At 48.5% G+C, this 23,581-nt stretch overlaps 1 protein-coding gene across 2 annotated transcripts in view; it reads right to left on the bottom strand.

Annotated features, from left to right (window-relative positions):
- SEZ6L (seizure related 6 homolog like) overlaps positions 1 to 23,581 on the bottom strand; it is a 150,694-nt gene that overhangs the window by 48,137 nt on the left and 78,976 nt on the right. For both annotated transcript variants that reach the window (XM_073312323.2, XM_073312324.2), the window contains exons 2-3: positions 10,736 to 11,473; positions 8,516 to 8,649 (exon numbers count right to left, since the gene is read on the bottom strand). In XM_073312323.2, the coding sequence (XP_073168424.1) occupies positions 8,516 to 8,649; positions 10,736 to 11,473 (872 nt within the window). The remainder of the gene's footprint in view (positions 1 to 8,515; positions 8,650 to 10,735; positions 11,474 to 23,581) is intronic.

Here is a 23,581-nt window from a genome sequence, read left to right as displayed (position 1 = left end):
ACTGACTTCTGTTGGGTTTTCACCTGGTCTGGATTTAGCTCATTGTGTCTGTTCTAAATCACTGAAAAAATCCAGAGTCTTCCTGCCGTGTATTGTGCTGAAATGACTCAAGGATGGTTCTGTTTCCAAACCAGGTTTGTCAGGTGAAGGCCAGCCCCAAAGTCATGTTGACAAATTAAGAAGGGAAATATTAAAGGAACAGTCATTGGAGCAGCATGAGAATTGAGCTACTCTGCTTTATGGCTGCTTTCCCAGTTTTCAGGGCCTGTCTGCAGAGGAGAAATTTCAGACTGGTATTTAGGGGGGAAGGTGAAAGAAAGAGCCAGGGGGGTTTATTGCTCTCTTGAAGCAGATTTCTCCTTTATCACTGGGAGATAGGTAAACCGCATCTGTCCTTGGGACTCCCCTCTGTGCCTGGGATAACTTTCAGCAACATATTGATACAGTGGCCTTGTGCCAGAGATCATCAGCCAGGAAGAAAGGTACCATATGTGCAGCTTCCTGCCAGGAACTGCAAAGGGAAATCAAAGAGTGAACTAATTTAAGCTCCTGGAACATCTGCCATTAAGACAGGGAAGCGGAGGGGTGTGGCGGGAAGAATCCTTCCAACATAAACTAACAGGCTTGTTCGCCCCCCTAGAAAACACCCAAACACCATTACATTTCAGCTGAAATCTCTTTAAGGAAATGATGTTTCTTGCCAAGAAATGTCAAGAGTTTTTTAGAAATGTAAGGTTTCAGAGTAACAGCCGTGTTAGTCTGTATTCGCAAAAAGAAAAGGAGGACTTGTAGCACCTTAGAGACTAACCAATTTCATCGGATGAAGTGAGCTGTAGCTCACGAAAGCTTATGCTCAAATAAATTGGTTAGTCTCTAAGGTGCCACAAGTCCTCCTTTTCTTTTTATAAATGTAATTTTATTATAATTAGCTGCTCTGTCCTTATCACTGCAATGCTGGGAGCTAATTTGCAGCATGTCATGGCTCAGGGCTTGATGTGCTGGGCTGCTTGCAGTGGGCTCGGTAGGAGGACTGGGGTCTGAAACGTCTAATAAGGTGAGATTCACGCCTGGGCAGAGCACCAGCACAAAGCCTAGTTAGGTGCCACTTATATTCTGCAAGGCCGGGTACCACTTAAATCCTGCTTCAGTCCCGTGTGTGGTACCTAGCCCTCATGCTGACTCTCTGCACAGAGGGGAATTTCCCCTCTAATTCATTAAGGGCCGGATTCACAGGGCACGGAAGTCAATGGGAAAGTTTGCATTGACATCAATGGGATCAGGATGGAGGAAGGCCAGGATGACAGAGCGGCTGAGGTGTGCAGAGGGGTTCTCCATTCAGGGGCACGTGCAGGAGCAAATTGCTCGAGAGAAGTTATTAGAACTCGCCAGGGACTTTCATTTTCTTTCTCTTTTTTTAACTTCAGCACAGAGACATGGTAATTAGCTTTTCTCTTTTACGCTGCTCTTTGTCTCTTAATCTATATTACAAGATGCTATTAATGTAGTAATGAATCTTTACTCTTCGGGATTTTTTTCCTTCTGCCAACCCATTTAACGAGTTATACTCTATCCAAAGGCAGCACAGAGAAGGGCTTTTGTTTAAATTCAGCTTCAGTTTTTCTGCCTTCTCAACTGCTGCCGCTGTGGTGCCATTAAAAGGCTTAACCAGGGAGATCTTTTCCTGTGTGTTTCTGAACTGGACACTCCCCTGTCAATGCTACCGCTCCAGCAGAGCTAATGAGGGGCAAAGGGCAGTGTTTTGTTCTGTGATCTGCCCAGGCCATTGCTCCAGAGCGCAGAACACAGCAGTGTGCGATGGGCCAGGGGCTGTGCTGTTCAGTAACCCCGCCGGGCCCCAGGTGCTGGGAAGAGATCCCCTTTATTCAGTGATGTAGTCCCCAAGTGCCTCCGCAGAACAGAACACAGGCTTCGGCAGCACCCGCCCCCCCCAGCCTTCCTGTCTGGGCCGCTAAACCACTTAAAGGTACAGTTCCCAATGCCGTTGGGGCCCACTGTCAGAAATGAGGGCCTGCGGCGAGGCCTGGGATCAGCTGGCTAACCGCAGCACCAGCGTGGCTGAGCGGCATCGCCAGGACGGCGCACGTGGCCTGTGGCTGCCCAGCACTGACTCCCGCACCCAGGATCGCTCCTTTGCCTGCCATGTTCCCTGCCCTGCTCCAGCCCGGCTTGGTTTCTGACTCCTGACTCTGGCTCTTGGCTCTGACCACTAGGCCTGACCATTGTCTCTGGTGTGGGCTGGACCAGGCCCTAAATCCTCTGGACTGTCCATAGGGGTTCGGCTGAGGAATCCAGTCCTAAATATGGACCACAGCTCTGCTGCATTGGCGAGGTGTGCGCGTGTGTCCCTGCCACAAAGCCTCTGCCGCAACTCGCAGTGCCTGGTCTCTCCACGGACGCGCTCAGGAAGGCTGCCAAAGCTGGCAGTGGGCAGGGAACTAAGGCCTGGTCTACACCTAAAACATAGGTCAACCGAGGGACTTCGCTCAGGGCTATGGAAACGCCTGTGCTCTGAGTGCTGTCGTCAGGTTGACCTAAGTCCCGCTGTAGATGCAGCTAGATCAACGGAAGAGTTCTTCTGCCGACCCAGCTCCTGCCTCTTGGAGAGGTGGATCACCTACCTCGACGGAGAAAACCCTTCCGCAATGCAGGGAGCGTCCCCACTACAGCATCTGCCACGTCTAGCAGCTGCCGTGCAGACGTACGCTCCGCTCTTCTGTCGCCCGGCGATCCTTCCAGGCCGGGGGAGGGAGTTTGTACGGCTGCTGCCCACGCTCTGGCTGTGCAGTCTCCAGCCCAGGGAACCCAGCAGCAGCACAAAAGCCACTTAGAAACCAAACCAGGAGCCACGGCCGAGTTGCTTAACATGAATGGGGGCTGCCTGGTTTAGCGGATGCAGCCCTTATGGTGTTATAGAATCATAGAAGATCAGGGTTGGAAGAGACCTCAGGAAGCCATCTAGTCCAACCCCCTGCTCAAAGCAGGACCAACCCCAACTAAATCATCCCAGCCAGGGCTTTGTCAAGCCTGACCTTAAAAACCTCTAAGGAAGGAGATTCCACCACCTCCCTAGGTAACGCATTGCAGTGCTTCACCACCCTCCTAGTGAAACAGTGTTTCCTAATATCCAATATCCTAGGTGGGGTTCTCTGTCTCTCTCCCCTGCCACTCCACTGCTGTGATCATTTTCAGCAAGGCCTCTTCTGCTTCTCTCCGTTACAGGAGTCAGGAATTCAATCAAAATCACTTTAAATGCCAGCAATTACCAGCACGAGTGACTGCATGGTGGGGGGAAAAATGACATTGCACTATTTCTGCACCTGACTCATGTAATTAGCTTTGTAGCCGGTGAAGCTGGGAGCATCTGTACATGTAAAATAATTAAAAGAGGATGGAAGGGATTCTAAATGACAGGCTGGCAAAACAAGAGGGAGCAGCAGGAAAGCCATTAATCTTTTCATTGGGCCGTCACGCTGCGCTGTGCTCTCCTCCTTCAGACTAGATGTGTGAGGCTGGGATCCCTCAGGGATGGGTACAGATAATCATCATGAGTGCTTTGATCAGCCATTCAAGCCATCCTAAAATCCCATGTTATTTCTCTTCCATGACTAGTGTGTGGCTAAACAACCCCGTCCTCAACAGCTTCTGATAAGGGCTGTGCAAATAATAAATGATGCTTAGTTGGCACTTTCCATCTGCTGATCACTTTAAAACACTGGATAATTAATCCTCAAAATACCAGTACAAGGGAGGCATTTAAATAGACAATGGTCCTCATTTTACAGATGGGGAAACTGAGGCATGGAGCAGGGAAATGACACACTCTGGGCTATGGGGAGTTGGTGTGAGAGCTGGGATTAGAGTTCAGGATCTCCTGTGCTTGTATCATTAGACCACAGTGCTCCCCTGAGAGTGGAGGGGCTGTGGGCCAGGGACAGCCCAAACACTGACATCTCACCATGGAGCTGACAGCCTGCTTCCTCCTATACATCTTTAATCATGATTAGCCCTTGGATGGCATCTCTACCCATGAAAGCACTTGGGACATATTTTCAGCCCCATTAGCCCTGTCTCAAAAGCCCTTGGTTTGGAGGTTAATCAAAGGCGTCTCATAGTCTGAGTGTTTGTTTATTTGTGCATTCAAACCTAGTGACTGATTTGCTTTACATTCAGAGACCTGCAGTGGCTTAGCAGATCTGGGTGTACTTGTGTGCCATGCAGCCATGACTCCTGACCTGTGCACAGCTTGGTGAGAAATGAAGGCTGTCTGTGCAGAGCAGATATATGACCGGAGCCAGGCAAGGCTATGCTCAGCAAACGAAGATCTGCTTTTGTAATGTAATGGCTAAGAGCCTCAGAAGTATCAGCAAAGTGAAAAGTGGAGTTCTGAAGGTGGAGAGGCTAATTTTATGCTCCTTTAAAACCCTGACCTACAATGGAGCAAGGTCAGGAAATGATGTCACTGGATGGACTACAATGGGAGGCAAATTTACAGCAGAACAGTTTGTCTTTAGCACCTTCTCGATTCAGAAAACAGAGTTATTGTTATAGAAAAGTTTTTAAAATATGCATAAAATGCCAGCGTTTCAGTGTTTGCCCTGATGCTCGCTCCACTTAATGACCGTGCTACACTTAATTCCATGAACACCTTTTCCATCACGCATTCATTTTGCGCCATCAGGCTGCAACAAGGTCAGCCCTCTCATTCAGTCCAGCCACACATAACGATGGGAACAGGCTCTCCCGTTCCTTTGAATGCACTTTGCTAATTACAGAGATTAAAAGTGGATGTAGTTTAATAAGAAACAAATTGTAACACTGAAAAACTGAAGAAGAAAAAGGTCCCGAGGAGAACTCTAGTCTAGTGCACAGACTATGCTGATGTTGTTTTAATCACGTTTCAAGGACAAGTATGGACTGCTCGTCTCCTTATGGGGCTTATTTATCAGTTACCTGGCCAGGCTTCCAGGATGGTTCTAACTCAGGGAAACATTAGCATCGTTTTCCCTGGAACAGCTCATTTCAGCTGCACACGCTAAGCAAGGAGAGCTGTGTCCATGCAGCGTCAGTGACGCTGTTCTGCGGCTGATCCCAGTGGGATGGCCCCTAATCAGAGCACCTGGGCTAAATATATTTCTCCAGTGCCTTAATTGTGCCTGCAGGAACTTCCATAATTGGCCAGACAGGGGCCCCAATCCAACAAGCTACTTAAGTGTATGCCTAACTTAAACCACACGAGTAGTCCCTAAGCACCACGCTGGATGTAGGCCTGGGTTTAGGGAAACGTGCCGTGTAAACAGTGGGCCTGACACATCTGTCACATGACCAACATTCTTTGGGGCAGGCACTGGCCTTTACTATGTTTGTACAGCATGCAGCGCAATGGGGTGGTTGTGACTGTTAATGCTAAATCATAATAACGCTACTATGTCTGCAGACTCCATGGTCTGCAAACCCGTCAGGGCAGGTGTGTCTCTTTTCTGTGCCCGTACAGCGGCCAGCACCATGGCGTCCAGATCCCAATCAGGGCCTTTGGGTGTATACTACACATAGTTACCATAACTATCTTGTCAAGTGTGGCCTACACGTTTATTTCTTCTGCTCCTGAGGATTAAGGGCCACGCTGGTGAATGTGATTACCCCTTGTGACCGCTATCAGAGACGCTCCAGTACTGCACGTGAACAAAAGGTGCGGCCCCTGGCGTGTGTTGCCCTTTGAGGCACACATGTTCTTACTTGGAAATAGTGCATTTTCCTGGTACTGGATTTTTGTCACAGACATAATAGGGGGATTTTTAGGGCGTCATCTCTGCACCTAAGAATAGCAGAACTGTTGGGTTCTCTTGACACATGGGAGCTGCCATTCACAGCCCATCCCATTAAGAGTTGGGGAACAAAGGAAGAGCAATCAGTCAGTTTGGAGAGAATGCGTTTTATTTTTCTCCTAGCTACCAAGGCAGGATTGTCTGTTTGGGAAATAAATTGCTTGCCATAGTCCCCGTGTTAAAGTTAATTGGATGGTATTTTAAAGCTTTGATCTATCCGGGGATAAAACTGTACCAGCTCCCTTCTGTAGTTTATTTGTGACATGGATTAGGAAGAATCTGGAGTTTTTGCTATGTCAGACTCATTTGTAGTAGCAGCTGCACCAGGCAAAATAATCTATATGACCATAAGGCAGGTGAGAAATAGGGAAGTGGCACATACAGCTGGCCAGAATTGGTGGTCAATAAATGGTAAACACTAGCCAACTCCTGATGAACATTATGTGTAGTTGCAGCTGGAGTTGTGTATATTGTTCACCTTGCACGTTAGGCAGGAGTTTATTCTACTAGTCTGCTTCTGTTTGCCTAGGGCAAGGAAGCTTCTTTGGAATGCAAGGGTGATAATTTACAAGAGTTTGAAACTTAGGTCCAGTGCTCTTGATGGTTTGATCCTCCCTCCCAGCTAGCACATAGTGAGTGAGCCTGGGGGCTATAAGGCAGGGAGCGAGGGGGGGGGGTGAGGGGAATTGATGGACACAGTAAGAATGTCAGGTTTCAGAGTAACAGCCGTGTTAGTCTGTATTCGCAAAAAGAAAAGGAGTACTTGTGGCACCTTAGAGACTAACCAATTTATTTGAGCATGAGAATGAAAGGAATTTGTTCTTTTCTCCAATCTGCATGGAATGGCCAGTGTAAGTGAAAATTACCCGAAGCAGGAACGATAGAAACTAGGGATAGTTGACATTTGCCTATCAAGATTCTTCTTGGACTTTTCAACTAGGCCAAACTTTTTTCAAAAAGTATTTACTTTTCAGGGAAAATTGTGACTTTTCATGAAAAAACAAACAAACCCCCAAATCAAAAAGATTTGGCCAAACCCCCAACATTTTGATTTGGAAACACTGCAGGGCGGTACCTCACCCCGTTCTCCCCTATGGGCGGGGCTCCTTGGTCAGGCTCTATCTCCTGTGATGCACCACAGCCATGGGACTCCCATGATGCACTGCAGCAGATCAGCAACAGGGGAAACTGTCGAGGATCCTTGGGAGATATAGTCTGGCCAAGGATCCTGGCCAGTAGATGAGCACAGGAGCACGAGGTGCCTGACCTACGACTCCCATCAGGCACTGCAGCAGCATTCCAAATCAGGCTTTGGATGGAAACATTTGGGTTTGATTTTTTTGCCAAAAAGTTAAAATTTTCTGGGAAAACTTTGACAAAACCAAAGCCCGTGTAAACGTGTCCCGAGTCAGGGCCATTGACTTCAGCGGGAGCACGCTTCATTTACACCAGGGCACGTGACAGTGCAGGCACCCTGAGCCACTGGTTTGCACAGTGCCCTCGTCTTTGCTAAAGCTTTGATTTACTTGCAGGCTGCGGCGTGTGAAACCTTCACACGATTATGATGTGTGTGCTCACCCGGGACTGGGGTTAGTGGTTAAGGCACTGGGACTCTGGCACTGACTTGCTGTGTGACTCTGGGCAAGTCACTTCACCGCTCCATGCCTCAGTTTTCCCATCTGTAAATTGGGAATGAGGCAGAGCTGGTTCTCAGCAGGGTGGGAAGGCAAATGAGCTGGTAGCTGTGCAGTGCATGGAGAAGTCTGGCTGCAGGGTGCTCTGGAGGACAAGGTATTTGTTCACTTGTTCTGGCTTATTAAATACTCCGAGCTCCGTGGATGGCAGCTGTGGTAGTGACAGCGACACCGTATCTGGGGCTGACTGGCTGGTGTTGGATGAGCTGCGGGCCCCTTCGCTTTGACAAGCCCCTTGCCTTCCGGGGCAGGATTTCAGCCCTGCGTCTATGCCCCTGCTTGCCAGGATCTGTGTTAATGTGCACGTGTTCAGTTACAAGTGTCGCCCTTCCTCCATGCTCTGTGTGTGTGTTCCTCTCCTTGCTGCCCCAAAGAACAAGCGCAGCGGCTGCTGGGTAGAACCCTAGAAAAACCCTTCTGCAGAGCGGGGAGTTTCCTGCAGCTTGGAACTGACATACTGAGTCTGAGATTCCAGTATCAGACCCAGGCTGACCCAACACTGCTACCTCAGGCAGGGGGAACTGGGTGATTTCTCCCTGTGCATCTCTGCCTCTGCTCCCCCACTCTTTGCCTGCCACTGATTCGCATGCTTGAGATGACACTGTTTCTTTTGTCCTAGCCTACATGGATCAAAGCGGCCAGACGGCTGCCCTATGGGACGGGTGGGGAATCCCTGGTGCTGGAGTGGGGCTATGGGGTGCATACAGCTAATGCTGGCCTGCTGTGGGGGGATGAATTTCACCCTAGGTGACCATGTGTGCAGTGAAGAGCTGCAGTTCGGGGGCTCTGTGTCCAGCGCCAACCAGCCGAGCAGTTTCTGTCACAGGCTGCTCTCTGCACAGGTAAGGAGAGCGAAACTCGTTTTACGGGTACAAGATGGGAAGACAAGAACAACAACATCTTTTAATTCCATGATGGCAGCTTCACGTCCTGGCTCACTGAGGAAACAGCAGCCCCGAAGTGCCACCGTGTTCTTACCTGGAGCTCAACTCCGTAGCCCGTGTAGACTGTCACGTTATAGGTGCACTCCAGGAAGTTGGGCACAGGAAGTGGGGGATAGTCTGTCGAGTCAATGTAGCCTTCTGGGTCGTAGAAGCTCACGCTGCAGATAACTGGAGGCAAAGCCACATGCATTAATAATGAAGTGTGGGTAGCTTACCACTGGCTGAGGAACAAGCCTTGCGGGCAGTCCCACTTTGGGTTTTGGATGGGAAAAGAGCTAAGAAAAAATTTCGTTTCCCTCTTTTTTCTTTCTTTAAAAGAGATCTCTGACCAAAAAAGCCCAGACCATTCCTGCAGGTTCCCTTCTGCAGGCGAATTGCCAGCGACAGGGAAACAGAGAATGAGACAGTATCAAAGTCTATTCTGGACTCAGATTCCGGCAGTCACTCCTGTTTCATTTCTGCATACGAACAAACAGTGACCCTGTCTGAGGTGGTTCACTGCAGGCCATGACGCCGTGTTTCTTGCCAGAGAGACCGTGCCAACCATCCAAATGCTTCTGGAATGAGCACAGCACCCGCACCTTTCAAATGCACCTCACACCATGGCTCATTCAGACACCTGGTCCAAAGCCACTGGCGGTCAACGGAACGACTCCCAGCGAAGGGCTTTGGATCAGGCCCACAGACCTTAGCTTGCAAAGCTTTTTCTAATAGCCTACCTGGAAGTTTGGTTATTATTTGACTGGCAGTAGCTTGAACCTGAGGGAGGACAGCAGGCTAGTAACATCCTAACAGCAGTGAGGTGTGTGAGGAAGGTTCGGTACAGGTGCGCAATGAAGTGTCTCTGCCTGCCGCCCCTACGCAACACGACTCTCACTAGAGCCAGGGACTGTTCATTGTGGGGAAGGGCCTCAGAACAGCCCTGCTGATGGTGTGATGGGTGCACCCCCACACTGGCCCTGCAAGAGCTCAAGCGGGCCCAATCAGCCAATTAGGATGGAAAAGGGGAGAATTAAGGCTGGGAGGAAAGCCCTGGGGAAAGCTCACCTGTGCGGGGACAGGCAGGAAGTTGGCAGCAGAGGCGCTGCTGGGAGGTAGTCTGCAGTCACTCCCCAGGAGGAAGGAGAAGTGTTTGGGGGGCTATAGAGACAAGTAGCCCAGGGCTCCTCCCTGGGAGGGAGCTGTGAGTCTGGCAAATCCGGAGGAGTGGGGAGGGCCAGGAGGTGAGGAAGAGGCTCAGGGAAAGGCAGCAGGGTGCAGGAGGGAACCACACCTGGGCTGCTGTTTAGAGGGCCCTGAGCCAGAACCCGGAGTAGAGAACAGGCCTGGGTTCCCCTGCCAGCCACTGAGGGAGCGGCCCCTGCGGCAGTGAACGGGAAGACTGACAGAGACAGCGGGTGAGCAGGGACTTTGATACACATCCCCGGAAGGGGAAACCATGTACGTAGGGACCTGGCCGGAGAGCTGATCACAGAAGATGCTGCAGTTCCTGCAGCGAGATGAGGTGCAGATTCAGAGAGTAACTGCTGGCAGGGGTGTCAACCGACTGAGCAATTCCCCAGAGTGACAGGAGGTGGCGCTGTCCCTGCGCTGAGTTGACCCCCCCCATGACAGATGGAAAAATCTCTGGTTTTAGAAACAAACCTATTTCCCTGTGGGCTACCCCTGATATCACCATGTGGGTCCCTGCTGGCAGCCCATGGCCTCTGGCTCCTGGGCCCCTTTCACACAGCAGAGACGAGCGCTAACCCCAGGGAGCTGGAGCAACTCTGTTCGCTCTATGGATGGGGGTGGCGCATGCCAGGCGCTTCCTGGCGAGCAGAGACTTCCTCCTTGGCTTTAGCCTGGGTTATTCTAAACCCTCAGTTTCCTGCTCCACATTCACTAAGTTCTGCTGGTCCCACTAGAGCAGCCTTCCTGATCCCCAAGGACACCTTCAAGACTTGACCTTGGGTTACAATCTCTGTGTCTAGGCCATTGCATTGCTCGCTGGCTCCCTCTCCATCTCCTGCATTACACTCCAGGCTGCCTTTCGTACCAGAGCCAGGTGCAGCTTGCTCCTGTCAGTGGCCACGCCAACGGACTGGTGCAGATTTTTGACACCAGTAACGCGAAGGGGCAGCTCCAAAAGCGCATGCTGCATTTGCAGACACAGGACGTGTGTCCTCTCTCGCTTCACGGCCTGGCAACTCCACCCGCCTCTCCTGCGGCTCGGGGCTTGGGGGGCTGTGGCCGTGCAGAGAGTGGGGCTTACCTGGCGTGTGCTCGGTGGTGATGACTGTGGTGGTGATGATGGTGGAAGTGGTTGTTTCTTGACTTTCTTCAGAAGCAGATCCATTCACCTCGTTCTCTGCGCTGCTTGTCTTGTTAGCGCTGGGGCTGATGGGATCGCCTTCTACAGCAGCCGCAGCAGCCACAGGCTGCTTTACTGTCTCGGGGCTTTGGGAAGTGGGCTGGCGGATTAAAGGCCATAACGTAAAAGGAGATATCTGCAGTGGAGACTGACTGGTCATGCCACTGCGTCCTTTACTGCCACCCCACAATGGCAGCTCGGGGGCTGCTTGCTTGGCTTCCGTAGCCATAGTCATCCCATTCCCCAGTGCAGGAGGCTCTTCAGCAGAGGTGAAGGACCTGGGCCCTGACAGCTCTGGCTGAGAGGCAGCTCTCTGAAGCATTGATGGGGTAGTTTGGGGTCTCAGATGCTTCCTTGCTGTGTTTACTTGCTTTAGAGAAGGTGGCTTCTTCTTGGAGGAGAAAGTTTGTTTTGTGTGGGCTTCAGGGGCAGAAGCTGGCTCTTGTAGAACATCTCTGTGAGGCAACGGAGTCGTCTTCTCAGTCACAGAATCGAAGAAGTCTTCTCCTGACTGAACGAGGTTGTGAGCTGTGGTGTGGGGGGGCTCGCCCTTCTCTTTGCCAGTCGTGTTGTTTGGGAGTTCATCGGAGCCGAGTGGGTAGGAACTTGAAGGAGCATTCTTCCCCTCTGAGTTAATGTCTGCAAGAGAGGGAGGGGAAAGAGATGCATTGAAAATTCTGGGCATGAAATTAGGCACTGTACCTGACAGCATTAAATCAACCCCCGGGAGAACAGCAGCTGACTGAGCACACCACCGCTCTCACAAACATTCTGATCATGGCAGAGCGATAAGGACCCTGCACTGATGGACTGACACTGAGATTTTTGCCAAACTCGAAGAGCCTCATCTCACAGCTCAGTTCAGTGCTTCTCTTTGAGTCTATTTCGCTAAAAATGTGGTTCGAAAGGTTCTTTGCTCATGCTGAGTGTATTGCTGTAGCTCAATCTCTGTGAACTGCTACAATTTTACAATCCACATCAGCGAATATGTGTACTTGGAAGAGATTGATTCTGCTGTTTTTCCTTGCTATTGTCATGCATGTACTGTACTGCGTGCCCAATGGCAGACAGAAGCCGAACCAAGCTGATCTCCTACCTTCTGATCACATAAAACCACTGTTTCGTTTAGACAATGCAACCAGTACACTCTTGTGCTAAGAACATCAGAACAGCCAGACCAATGGCCGCAGTGGTCAGTGCCAGGTTCCCTAGAGGGAATGAACAGAACAGGTGAGCCATCCCCTCTCACCCATTCCTAGCTTCTGGCAAAAGTTATGCAAACGAAAAGACAGAAAAGATTAGACAAAGCTACATCCCCACAGTTTGGCTGTGGAGATGGGTCATAAATAAATCTCTATTTCAGACACTGTGTCTGATTCTGCTGCAATCCTCAGGGTAAAATGGCCTGTGGCAGAACAGCTACATAAAATGGAGGGTAAAGTAAAATCAAACAGGAAACCACGTCCCACGAAAGCTGTGATTGCTCGGGAAGGTACTTAATACGCTTCACTTGAGAAATGTAATGCAAACGCCGCTCCTATCTCACAAGCACATTTGGAGCCCAAATCCTCCAAACTTAAGGTTAACCACAGTACAGATGAGATCTTTTCTAGTGTTAGAACTGGGGAATGCGGCTGACTCCTTCACAACTGCAGACATCAGCCACATCGGATATGCAAGTGCTTGCGCTCCCTTGTTTGGCCCTCAAGTATCTACACGCTGCTCAGCAGTTACCAAAGTGCAGCTTCGACACTGGTCTCAAGGATACCGACAGACTGACTCACTCATCTCATGGTGTCACTGAGCTCCTTGCAGAGATTTTTCTTGTGCTTTCTAGCTCCCACCATGTCAACTGCAGTCACGTTTGATTGCACGGCACCCACAATATCACTGATCATTGGAAAAGCCAGGGTTTATGAGCATGAATCCTCGAAGGGTGAAATCCACCCCTGTGCTAAGAGCCAGCCAGAGGCCCATCTAGGTCCACAGAAGTCCTGCTTCCCCTTCTGACCGTCAGTGGAACGAGTGGTGCATAGAACTCAAGTGGGCTCTTTACAATTTCACACAGAGGTGAGCGTCAGTAAAGAAAGGATCTGTCAGACAAAGCTCAGGTCACAGTCAGATCTGCACTGCTGTAGAACACAAATAGGATTTTGTAAAGCATCAAGGATTTGAGTACACAAAACCTCCTCACCCACTATACTGCATCAGGCTAAACTGAGTCGTGATGGACAGAGGTGAGCATGGATGGATGTAAAGCTACTTCCAGGTTCATTTTTATAATCAGAATTAAAGTGAATGAAAAATGGTGTGAAATCAGCCATGCAAAGTTATCGCTGAAGTTCACCATGCCAAGCACAGGACTTGTATCACAGTGATAGCTGAGGGGAGGGGACAGAAGTGCCTTTTGCAGCACCCTGTTCCTGCAGCTTCCCAGGATCTGGGGTAAATTAGAGCCACCGAAGCTTTCAATAGAGTAATGGCAGATTTTGCCCAGATATAGATCTTCTTTTTATAAGGGTTAAATATATTCAAATCCATCACAACCAATGCCTCCTTGAAATTTAAAGGACAGTAAATTCCAAACAAATACAAGGAAATTCCACTTTATGCAATTTATAATCAACACATGCAATCTACGACTACTGGAGGTCAGTCAGAGGAAAACGGCCTGGATGAATTAGGCAATGGGGTATGGGATTTTATTACCATTTGACTAGACAGGGGTGAATAACAATTTCTCTGACACATTCAGTGTCTATTTCTGCTCACAGAATATCCCGGATCCAAATGTAGTTCCTTGCATTTGCATTATTCTAGATCAGACAGGAAAAATTTGTTGTTTGCACACCCTAACGCACTAGCAAAGCGCTGAGCAGTTGTTCACCGAGCTGTACTGGCTAGATAAGTCACACGGTATTGTTTCTGAGCCGCATTTGCCCAGAAGGGCTTGAATTTGCCTTCGCTGACTCTGAAACTCTGGTAAGATCAATTGAATGGGGGTAAACTGGTTGTTTCAGGGCCCACAAAGACATTTCCCTAACACTGCACAGCCAGGCCAAATGCACTGCGGGAGAGAGAGGTTCTTTTGACCTCCTGAGTGGTCTGATCTGCCCAGGCAGCTCCTGGGATTTAATGAAATTTCACAGAACAGCCCTCTGTCTGTGGCAAGTGGCTTGAAGCCCTAAATTACCCTGAACTTTTCATCCAAATTAAGATTAATGGCACTTAAAATAAAAGCACAATAGTTATTTTTACATCTGACTTTATCTCCTGCCCTTGAGTTTCCAGGAAATAATCCAGGATCAGAGTAAAAGGGAACAAAGGGACTCTCTGATGTGAAATCTGAAATGTAGGCACAGTTCAGGGTTATTAGGATAGGTGAGTACAACCTCTCTGGAATTAAACCATTATTTATAATAATCCATGATTTTAAGGCCTTTGAACTTCTTGCTTCTGACGTTTTAGCATTAGTTTTGCTACTAGAGAGTCTTTGAACTAGGCATAAGAAGTTACAAGCTCTGAACGCAATCAAAACAGCCCATTAGCAGTGTAGCTGGAATGTAGAAATGCAGCGAACAGGGACAGTAATTTAAGGGAAACACTGTAACAGGGTCTGCTGCCTCCAGAGCGCCCTTTCACAGACTCCACCTGCTTTTTCAGTGGTCAAAATACCCCATCCTTGGGGTCTGGGTTTATTCACCAAAAATAAACTCAAAGTCCCAAGTTAAAGTCCAAGAAGCCAGCGTTGCTCTTCCTGATTTCAGGTCTTGCTGCCTATAGAACTCTGCAGTCTCTCCCCTGCTTGCTAAGGGTCTCTCCTATCTTAGCAGGCTACTCCTAGCCCTTCCTAGCTTGAGTCTTAATTGTCCTAAATCCCAGGACTCTGCTGGAATCTGCTCACTCCTAGTAGGCTTGGCTTGGCCTTGCCTTTCCCTTCTCCTCACCCCTCATTGCAGTTTCCAGCTTCCCTCTATAGGGGGATCACCTGATCTCTCTCAGGTGTGCCTCTTTCAGGACTCAGGGTTGGCTACCCCCAGGCTCTCCGGCCCTTAGAGGGCAGGCCACCCTGTTACAAAGGTTACAGGACAAGTGCCAGAAATCTACCATGTACAATAGTTTTCACCTGTTCAGTGAGTACTGATATCCTGAGTGCATTGATGGGGACCCGAGCAGATAATCCTATAACAATCTAGACAGAGCAGGAGATCAGGCTTCCAGTGATGTTCAAGTGGCAATGAAAATCACTTGTATTTACAGTGCACTTTCCTGCCTCCATATCCCATCAGAGAAAATGGTGCTAATTTGCCATTACACTTTGGAAGATAGTGTTACCTTCAAGCAAGTAGAGAGATCCCTGCAGAGTTCCTAGCACCACTCCACAGAGAGAGCGTTTCATCATCTGTGCTGGCATCCCAAGTAATTTAAACTGAAAAGGGGCAGGAGTGAGTACAGATATTTAAATAAATATACCAACTTGCTTCTAGATTGCCCTTACATTGAGACAAAATCAGTTCCTTCTCCATTCCCTGGGGATACAGGAAAGTGCGAGAGTCAGCACAAGGCAGCAACATGCTGAAATGTGGGTTTTGTGTGTTTAATATACACATTCTTCAGGGGAGGGGACAGAATGCAGGCCTTGAGGATACAGGCTGATCTGATATTTGATTTTGCCTAGACTGAACTGGCCTTCACACCATATTTTAAAAAACCAAATATTTAGCACAGCAGTACTTTGATAGCTGTGTAAAAAGGACCTAGGGAAAGGCTAGGAACTTCTAACCAGGGACGGAGGGGGAAGCACGGGGGTGGCCGGTGCTGTCCAGCTGACCAAGCCTTTGGAGCACTAGGGTGTGCAGCCCACGCTGTAGGGGGCTCTCCCTGTGGCTGAGAAAAGAAGATGGGCATTGAGGAGAAGTTCACAAAACAGAACCCATTTATTGCTCTCCAACCTGAATCCCATATTTGTGTGAGTGTGATTATAACACAATGCCTCGTTCCATACAGCAATCTGTACTACAGAAACCCTAAACACCGAGGAGAAAGGCCTGGTTAGTTACTGGTCATTGTCCGGTACTTGGCCAGCAGGCAGCAGAAGGAGGGGTGATGGACAGATGGGTGAAAGACTGGGCAGGCTAAAACACTGATCTGCCAGTCCTGGACTCTGCAGTGTAGCTGGTAATGATGGAGAAGGTGCAATGTTATTAATTAGAGAAGAAGAGGTGTAGGGAGTTTTGTCCTGTGTTTGCTTTAACGTCTCATCCATACTCACCCTGCATGGTGCCCGGGGGATTATTTATGTCTTTGGCTGGTGCACTAAAAACAGCTGACTCCATATTTGAAATAAGCAAAACTAAGACACACCCAGCGCCATATCCCCAGGCTAACCTCCAGCAACATCCATCCAAATGCGCCCTCCGGTGGGTCAGCCCATGGCTGTGGAGAATGGACCTCACCTGCCCTATGGCCACATAACTGCTGGGGTGAAACTATGCTCCCAGGGTGACAATCACCTCTGCACAAGGTTCACACACCACTCTGAACCCTCATAGGATTTAAGTGGAGCAGAAACTTTGTACAGTCTGCAGAGGCTGTTTCACCTTGGGTACACTCATCTAGCCAGTGGAATAGGAACAACTAGGGTAAAACTCGGGGCAGCGGGATGGAGACTGATGACTTTCATAGCTGATGGAATGTCAGATAACAGTTAAAACTCTGATACGTTTCAGAGCTGATGGTGAATCCAGCAATTAATGCAACAGCTCCTGAATTATACAATGGGGGATACGCGTCTTTATCCAGGGCCTGATCTCTATATACAGCCTCCTCAGACACAGTCTCCCACCTGCCACGTACACCAGCCCACAGTGACCAAGTGCTCAGCTAGTTAATCTTCCCATACACCATCTGATCAACAGATGGAGCAGCAGGGGATGTCAGACACTTAGCTTCCCAGCCCGAGAGAGACAGGTTCCTAGGGAAACTGGGGGCGAGTGGACTTGGACTTGAATGCCTAGTTAGCAGCATTCTGTGTTCCTAGATATGTTCATTTGAACAGGCTCTTGAAGCGCTAAACTCCCTCAACTCCCCTTGGGCAGCACTCAGCACCTTGCAGGATCGAACCCTCAGGCCTTGATGCTGCCAAGACTTAGTGCAGAACATTAAGACCTGCCTCTGAGTAGTTCTATGGACTTCAGTTGCACTGTTCACTACAAAAGGGTTTTTTTCTCTCCTGCTGGTAATAGCTCACCTTACCTGTAAAAAGAAAAGGAGTACTTGTGGCACCTTAGAGACTAACCAATTTATTTGAGCATAAGCTTTCGTGAGCTACAGCTCACTGCATCGGATGCATTCATCTTACCTGATCACTCTCTTTACAGTGTGTACGGTAACACCCATTGTTTCATGTTCTCTGTGTTTATACAATCTCCCCCCTGTATTTTCCACTGCATGCATCCGATGAAGTGAGCTGTAGCTCACGAAAGCTTATGCTCAGATAAATGTGTTAGTCTCTAAGGTGCCACAAGTCCTCCTTTTCTTTTTGCGGATACAGACTAACACGGCTGCTACTCTGAAACCTGTTCACCCTGTGTCATGTTAACCACGTCTGCAAGTTATTGCACGACTGGGGTCTTAGCTTGGTCTCTAACTTAGGGCAGGCAGAATTAAATTTTTTTCTAATTTCGATGATTAATATTGATTGTTATTTAAGAATATTTTTGATTTTTAACTATTTTTATTTTTACAGATGCTGGAAATTAAGGAGGGGGGTAGGTTTGGGTCTGGGTTTAGGGCAGCGCTGGCAGTGGGGTTGCAGAGGGCTCCGAACACTGATAGCGGGGCGGTACGGGTCCTCTGCCCCAGACGCTGGGGTGCAAGGTGCACAGAAGGCTATGGTCCTGGCCCAGTGAAGCAGAGACCCCCCAGCCAGGACTGCAAGAAGGATGAGCCCCACTGGCTGTGTGGTGCTGCTGAACAGGTCTTGCCTGAGAAGGGCTCACACACTCCTGGATGATGAGTGGGACCCTGACTGAGGGGCTGCAGAGGACTCCCTGCAGTGACACCTGATTTGCTCCAGTATGCGGGGGGAGGCTGCTTTCCCTCTGACTGTTACTGATCAATGTGTCTTCTTATTGATTTCACTGTGGCAGCTGAAATTGACGTTTACCGATATCTGTTGCTTTAAATCAAAAGCTGCCAACCCTGTTCTGATTGACAGCAGTTTTAGGTTTCTATTACTGTGAAAGGTACGAGACGGCTGATAACTGCAGGAGTGTTTGCTGGAGATGTGTCACCTTCTTTTCTTTCCATCTATTACCAGGGATTTGAAATATAACATCGTTGTTTTTGTTTCCAAAGGCTTGGAGTGAGCAAAATCACGGACGACAGGAAATGAAATGTAATTCTTCGTGACTTGTTCGGTTTTCATACTGAAGAGCATGCATGTAATTATGACTATTTGTGGTCCTTAAAGACCCCCTGGCACGTTTGAAAGACCCGGGGAGCTATCTGTGGTGTCTTGGCCAGGTTTCAGCTGCCTTAAAGATTTTCTGTTGACCTAGATTCCCTCTGCATTGTGTTAGTGGACCCAGTGCTGTTTTTGGGGGGTTTTTGCTATACAGAGTTGTTGATAATCAGTGAGCGAAGTTTGTAAAGCAATTTGTGACCTATTTCAATGAGAGGTGCCATCGAAACACAAGAGCATTAAGGGCTCTAAGGGTGCATCCACACAAGGCTTTTACAACATGGCACTGTGGTAAATGCCTAGTGTGGACAAGGCTGCCCCTGATACTACATGAAAACTGCAGACTGCCCCGTCTTCATGAGGACTTTCCCGTGTGTTCACTAATGTGGTAAAACCCACCTTTTTGTCTTAGTGAAGACATGGCCTGTATTTCTCCTCTGCCCCCAGGCTGTACTGCTGCAGGCGAGATCAGTGGAGGTTCCCAAGAGAGACACCCCCCGCCTCCAAACACAGTGTAAGAGCTAGGGGGCTTCAGGCAGCACATTGGCTGCAAGGGCCGCTCTTTCTAACTCTCCTGACCCTGACGCAGCCCCGATCTGTTGCATGCTGGAGGAGCTCAACTGTTTGAGCAGGCATTTGGGGAGGGCCGAGGCAGCTGGCGTGGGATTTCTGTTTCTGCTGGGTGGGAGATTCGGACCCATGTGCTGCCATCTGGAAGTCATTGCATGGGGGGCAGAGAAACATGCTTTCTGTACTGTGGCTTTTGATCAAGGACAGGGTGTCTGTAGTGTCGGAGGGATGCACTTTTATGCTGTATTTAAATCCAAAGACATAGAATACTTGTTCTGGTACATCATGTTCTCACTCACTAACAAGTTATCCTGCTGCGCATGCCGACTTTGGTGGGATATTCTTTAGGATTCTTCTGGATCTGGTTAAATCTCCACTGCTCCTGGCCTCTCTTCTCTGCCCATCATCTCAGTGGAGGCACGAGTCTCCTCTGCATATATTTAACAATCTGATTAAGTGAGGATGGCAGCAGCTCCCCCCGTCAGCACTTTAAGCTCCTCTCTCTCCTCTCATCCAAGGTGGGAGAGTGACTGATTGCACAGCAGTGGCGTGGGAGAGCTACACAACAAGCCTTATTGGTATACTGGAAAATCAACCCTTGTGTGGGGTGAGTCACTCATGAGCAACCCCGAAAAGGTCCCAAGTAAATAACAGGCTGACAGCTCCGGAAGGAAAACACCAGCTCTGCAGTTTGGCCAGATGAACAGACGTGGTTCCGGAATGGATTCAGACGCATTCCCAGATTTCATAGCGTCACATATTATTGAACCATTTGCCTTGCCGTGAAATTGGCCTGGAATCTTTTTGCCAATTCAGAGGGACCCGCCTATCAAGACAATCCACCAGACTGGGGGATGTTATGGGTGGAGGAGAACTGTCAATTCACATCTGTTTGAATATCAGCTAGCTTGGTGCTTACAGCCCATGGTCGTGACCTCCTAAGGCTGACACAGTCAGATAGACAGAAGTAGAGGAACCGTGGAGCAGCGATCACGTGAGGACTGTGTCTTCTACACTGTACAGAGGACAGAGAATATGATGACGTTTTCTCAGGGCGTGAGAGAACGGGGAGATCATTTTCAAGTGCTGGTCTCTTTAAGGCCAATTTTATAGCAGAGAAGGACTGGAGCCAATGTCACCCACATCTGCCAGGCGGAGAACTGCAGTGGCTAGACGGCCCTCGGAAGTAACCTAATGGTTTCAGAGGAGAGTCTCTGCAGTTACAGCAGGTTGATTAACACAAGTGCATCTGTGGGCACAAGGAAGCTGGGAGGCCATGTCCTGTGAGGTAGCTAAGGGAGAGCCGGTGGATAACAACTCCCTATGGGGAGGAGAGGGGTGAGGCAGCCCATTACTTGGCAGGGGAGGAATGAACAGACAGGGACAGACAGGAAAGGAAAGGATGACACTGACTGTATAAATCACATCCTTCCGAATGGTCCCAGAGGGGTTGGAGCTGCTGTAGGGCTAACGCAAAAGCTCTGAGGAAGGGGCTGGATGAGAAGCTGGGTGCTCCATGCTAACAGCTGTGCTCTTCCTTCCGTTTTCCCCAGCTTGCTGTCCGTTCTGTTCCCCTGGATGCTGGTTGCGATCACTTCCAAGGTTAGCCCTGTGGATTTCTACACGGAACTAAAGATGCTGCCTGCACAATCAAAATTGGCAGAAGACAAAGGCAAGAAATTGGCAGGGTCTGATGGTATCAACAGCCCGAGAAAACCAGCTGAAAGGCTTTCTAACTAGCTGGGTAGCGCAGTGGCCAGAAATGTGTGACAACTGTTAGCCTATGATGATGATAAATAACAACAACATCAGGAGCATGGATAAAAGATTGCAAAAACCTCATGACAAGATTCCATATCAAGGTCATGCTCCCCTGGGGAGACCGAGCTCGGAGACACTCATGTGTTCTGACCTCTTCCATAGCATGGGCCAGAGACTTCACCCAGGGATTCCTGCCAGTATTGAGCTATTCCATATCTTCTGGAAAGACATCCACTCTCGATTTAAACACCCCAAGTGCTGGAGAACCCTCCCCACACCCCTCGGTGAGTTGATCCATTAGTTAACTACCCCTCACTGTTAGAAATTTGCACCTTATTTCCAGGATAAATTTTTAAGCAGCTTCAGCTTCCAACCACTGGCTCTTGCTCTGCCTTTGTCTGCTAGGTTAGAGACCCCTCCATTCTGAGAAATCTTCTCCCCACGTAGGTGCTTATGGACTGCGATCAAATCACCTCTAAACTTTCTCTAGGATAAACTACACACATGGAGCTTTGTTAGCCTCTCACTGTAAGGCAGTTTTTCCCAACTGTGACTCGTTCTCATGGCTCTCTTTTGAACTTTTTAGTTTGCCAACATCTGTTTCCCTGCTTATACACTGTATTAGCCCTCTTAGCCACCACATCTGACTGGGAGCTCATGATTGGTCGATTTCCACAGGACCCTAAAGTCCTTTTCAGAGTCACTGCATTCCAGGATACAGTCCTGTGTCATGTGAGTGTGACTGGTTACATTCACGGCACACATGCAGAGATATTAAATAAAAAACATAAATACTCTTGCTGGAAGGTTGCAGTGTCACACTAGTTCTAAAAATTCAGAGCCACAACATATAAAATGCCAGAAACAGAGAGTGAGAAAACAGGCTGCTCCCTAAGGCAATGGGGCACAACTCACCCCATCTTGCTGTAAGCTGGGTCTTTCCAGATTGGCCCTGCTCTGCCCCACAGCCCCCTAGCCTGCAAGCAGGACCACTAAGAACCAAGAAAAGGGAACTCAGGTGGTTTCAAGGCACATGACTGTTTACATCCAAGGCCTAAACTTAACCATTGATCTCACTGTCATACATGATTTTAAGCATCATGCAAATTTAGGCTGTAGACAACAAAAAGGCAATTTTGGCTCCATGAAATTTTCTGCCATGCATTTTGTACACACTTCTATAAAACTGCAGGTGCTCTGGATCTACCCACTGGGAGCAGAAGGGAGACTTTGCTGTTTGCTCTGTAAAGGCTGCTTTATCGCATTACTCTTAAGCACTAAATCATAATCTATCTTGCTGTTTATGCAATTAGTTGCAATGAGAATTGGACAGATCATCAGAATCCAGGCAAATGTTGACAAGATTGGCAGCCCAGCTTTTAGGCAGTGTAGTTAAGGATTTATTTGGCATTAAAGACCAGGACTACAATTAAACTTCTTCCCCTCCAAAGTCCTGCCGGAGTGTATTTGCATGCTGAGATGTAGAATGTGCTTCACTGAATTTTTTTTGAACAAGGACAAGCCCTGACATCAAGAGAAGTTTTGGAGAAACTGAACTTTAAAATGCCCCTCTGTGATGCCCACAGAACAATCAACAATGGCTAAGATGCTGGTGTGCTGTGAGTGCTGTTACACTGCTCAGGATCTTCTTGCTGTTATTTCTGCTCCCCCTCTCTATTTGTCATATCCATCTGTTGTCTCCCATTGGATGTGTAGGACCTGATCCTGGAAAGAGTCATGCATGTGCTTAGATTTCTGCAAGCAAATGGCCCCATTTGGAGATTAACTGCATGTGTAAAGTTAAGCCGGTGCACAATGGTTTGCAGGCTCAGGGCCTTGGACTGGAAGAGGCAGTGGACATCCCTTAAGCTCTGCCAGAGTTCAAATGACAATGACATTAGCGCTGGGAAGTAGGCTTAGCTGACATGCTCGGGGAAACAGGGTCCGGAGCCACCCAGCACTAGGGACAGATGGAAGAGTTCCCTTCTAGCCAAGGCTTTTGGGGTTCAAGGTAGTCGTTGCTCTCTGACTCACATTTTATTAAGCTGGAGATAGGGGAGCCATGCTTCAAGCAATCACTCAGTTAAAAATGTGTTACCATGCACATAATAACCACCCAACAGCAAGAATATCACTGGAAAAGAAGGTGTGAAAAGGCAAAGCAGATGGCAGGTGCCTCCTGGCTCATAGAGACAAGGGCTGAATATCCCACTGCACAGGGGAAATAAAGGGCTTGCACTCCTTACTCATCTGAGTCCTCTGGGAAGTCTCAGCAGAACCAGAGACCGTACGACACAAAGGCAAGGCCCAGGTGACCGAGCCAGAGGAGAGAGTTACATGCAACTGCCTTTCTGAAACTGAACAGGCTCTTAGGAATGTAATAAATCTTTGTCAGTTAAAACTTCTTTACCTCCAATATTTATTGCAGTAAATGTCTTTCATGTACTCAGGACAAACTTCGGTTCTGCTATATTTTGACCTGATCTTTCAGTAAGAAAACTACAATCTGGGCTGGCACTGCGGTGAGATTGTTGCTGTTTGTTTTCTTTGCAACGTATTTGAATAGCTAATGTGAAAAAATGAATTTATTCCAGCTTTAGATGAGATTAATCTAAACAGAGATTTTTCTCATTTACATTCAAGCTGCAGAGAATGTTAAATTGCTTTTCCTGAGCCACATAGCTGCTGTTCCCTTGGGCTGAGCAAACGCACTGGCTCTATTCAAGAGTAACTTGAGGCAGCTCCGATGCTAAGAACAATTGTGGTACATACCTCTCTGCGGCATTAACTGAGTAACTATGTGAACTGAGAGCTGAATTTCTCATCTAAAGATCTGTCTCTAAGTATTTCTGATGTTCCCACCACAGTCGGGCCATAGGTTCATAGAATCATAGAAGATCAGGGTTGGAAGGGACCTCAGGAGGTCATCTAGTCCAACCCCCTGCTCAAAG

This window comes from Lepidochelys kempii, chromosome 15 (genome assembly GCF_965140285.1).
Source record: "Lepidochelys kempii isolate rLepKem1 chromosome 15, rLepKem1.hap1, whole genome shotgun sequence".
Classification (NCBI taxonomy): domain Eukaryota; kingdom Metazoa; phylum Chordata; order Testudines; family Cheloniidae; genus Lepidochelys; species Lepidochelys kempii.
Note: the sequence above shows the minus strand (reverse complement) of the source record. Positions and strands in the feature narration are given on the sequence as shown.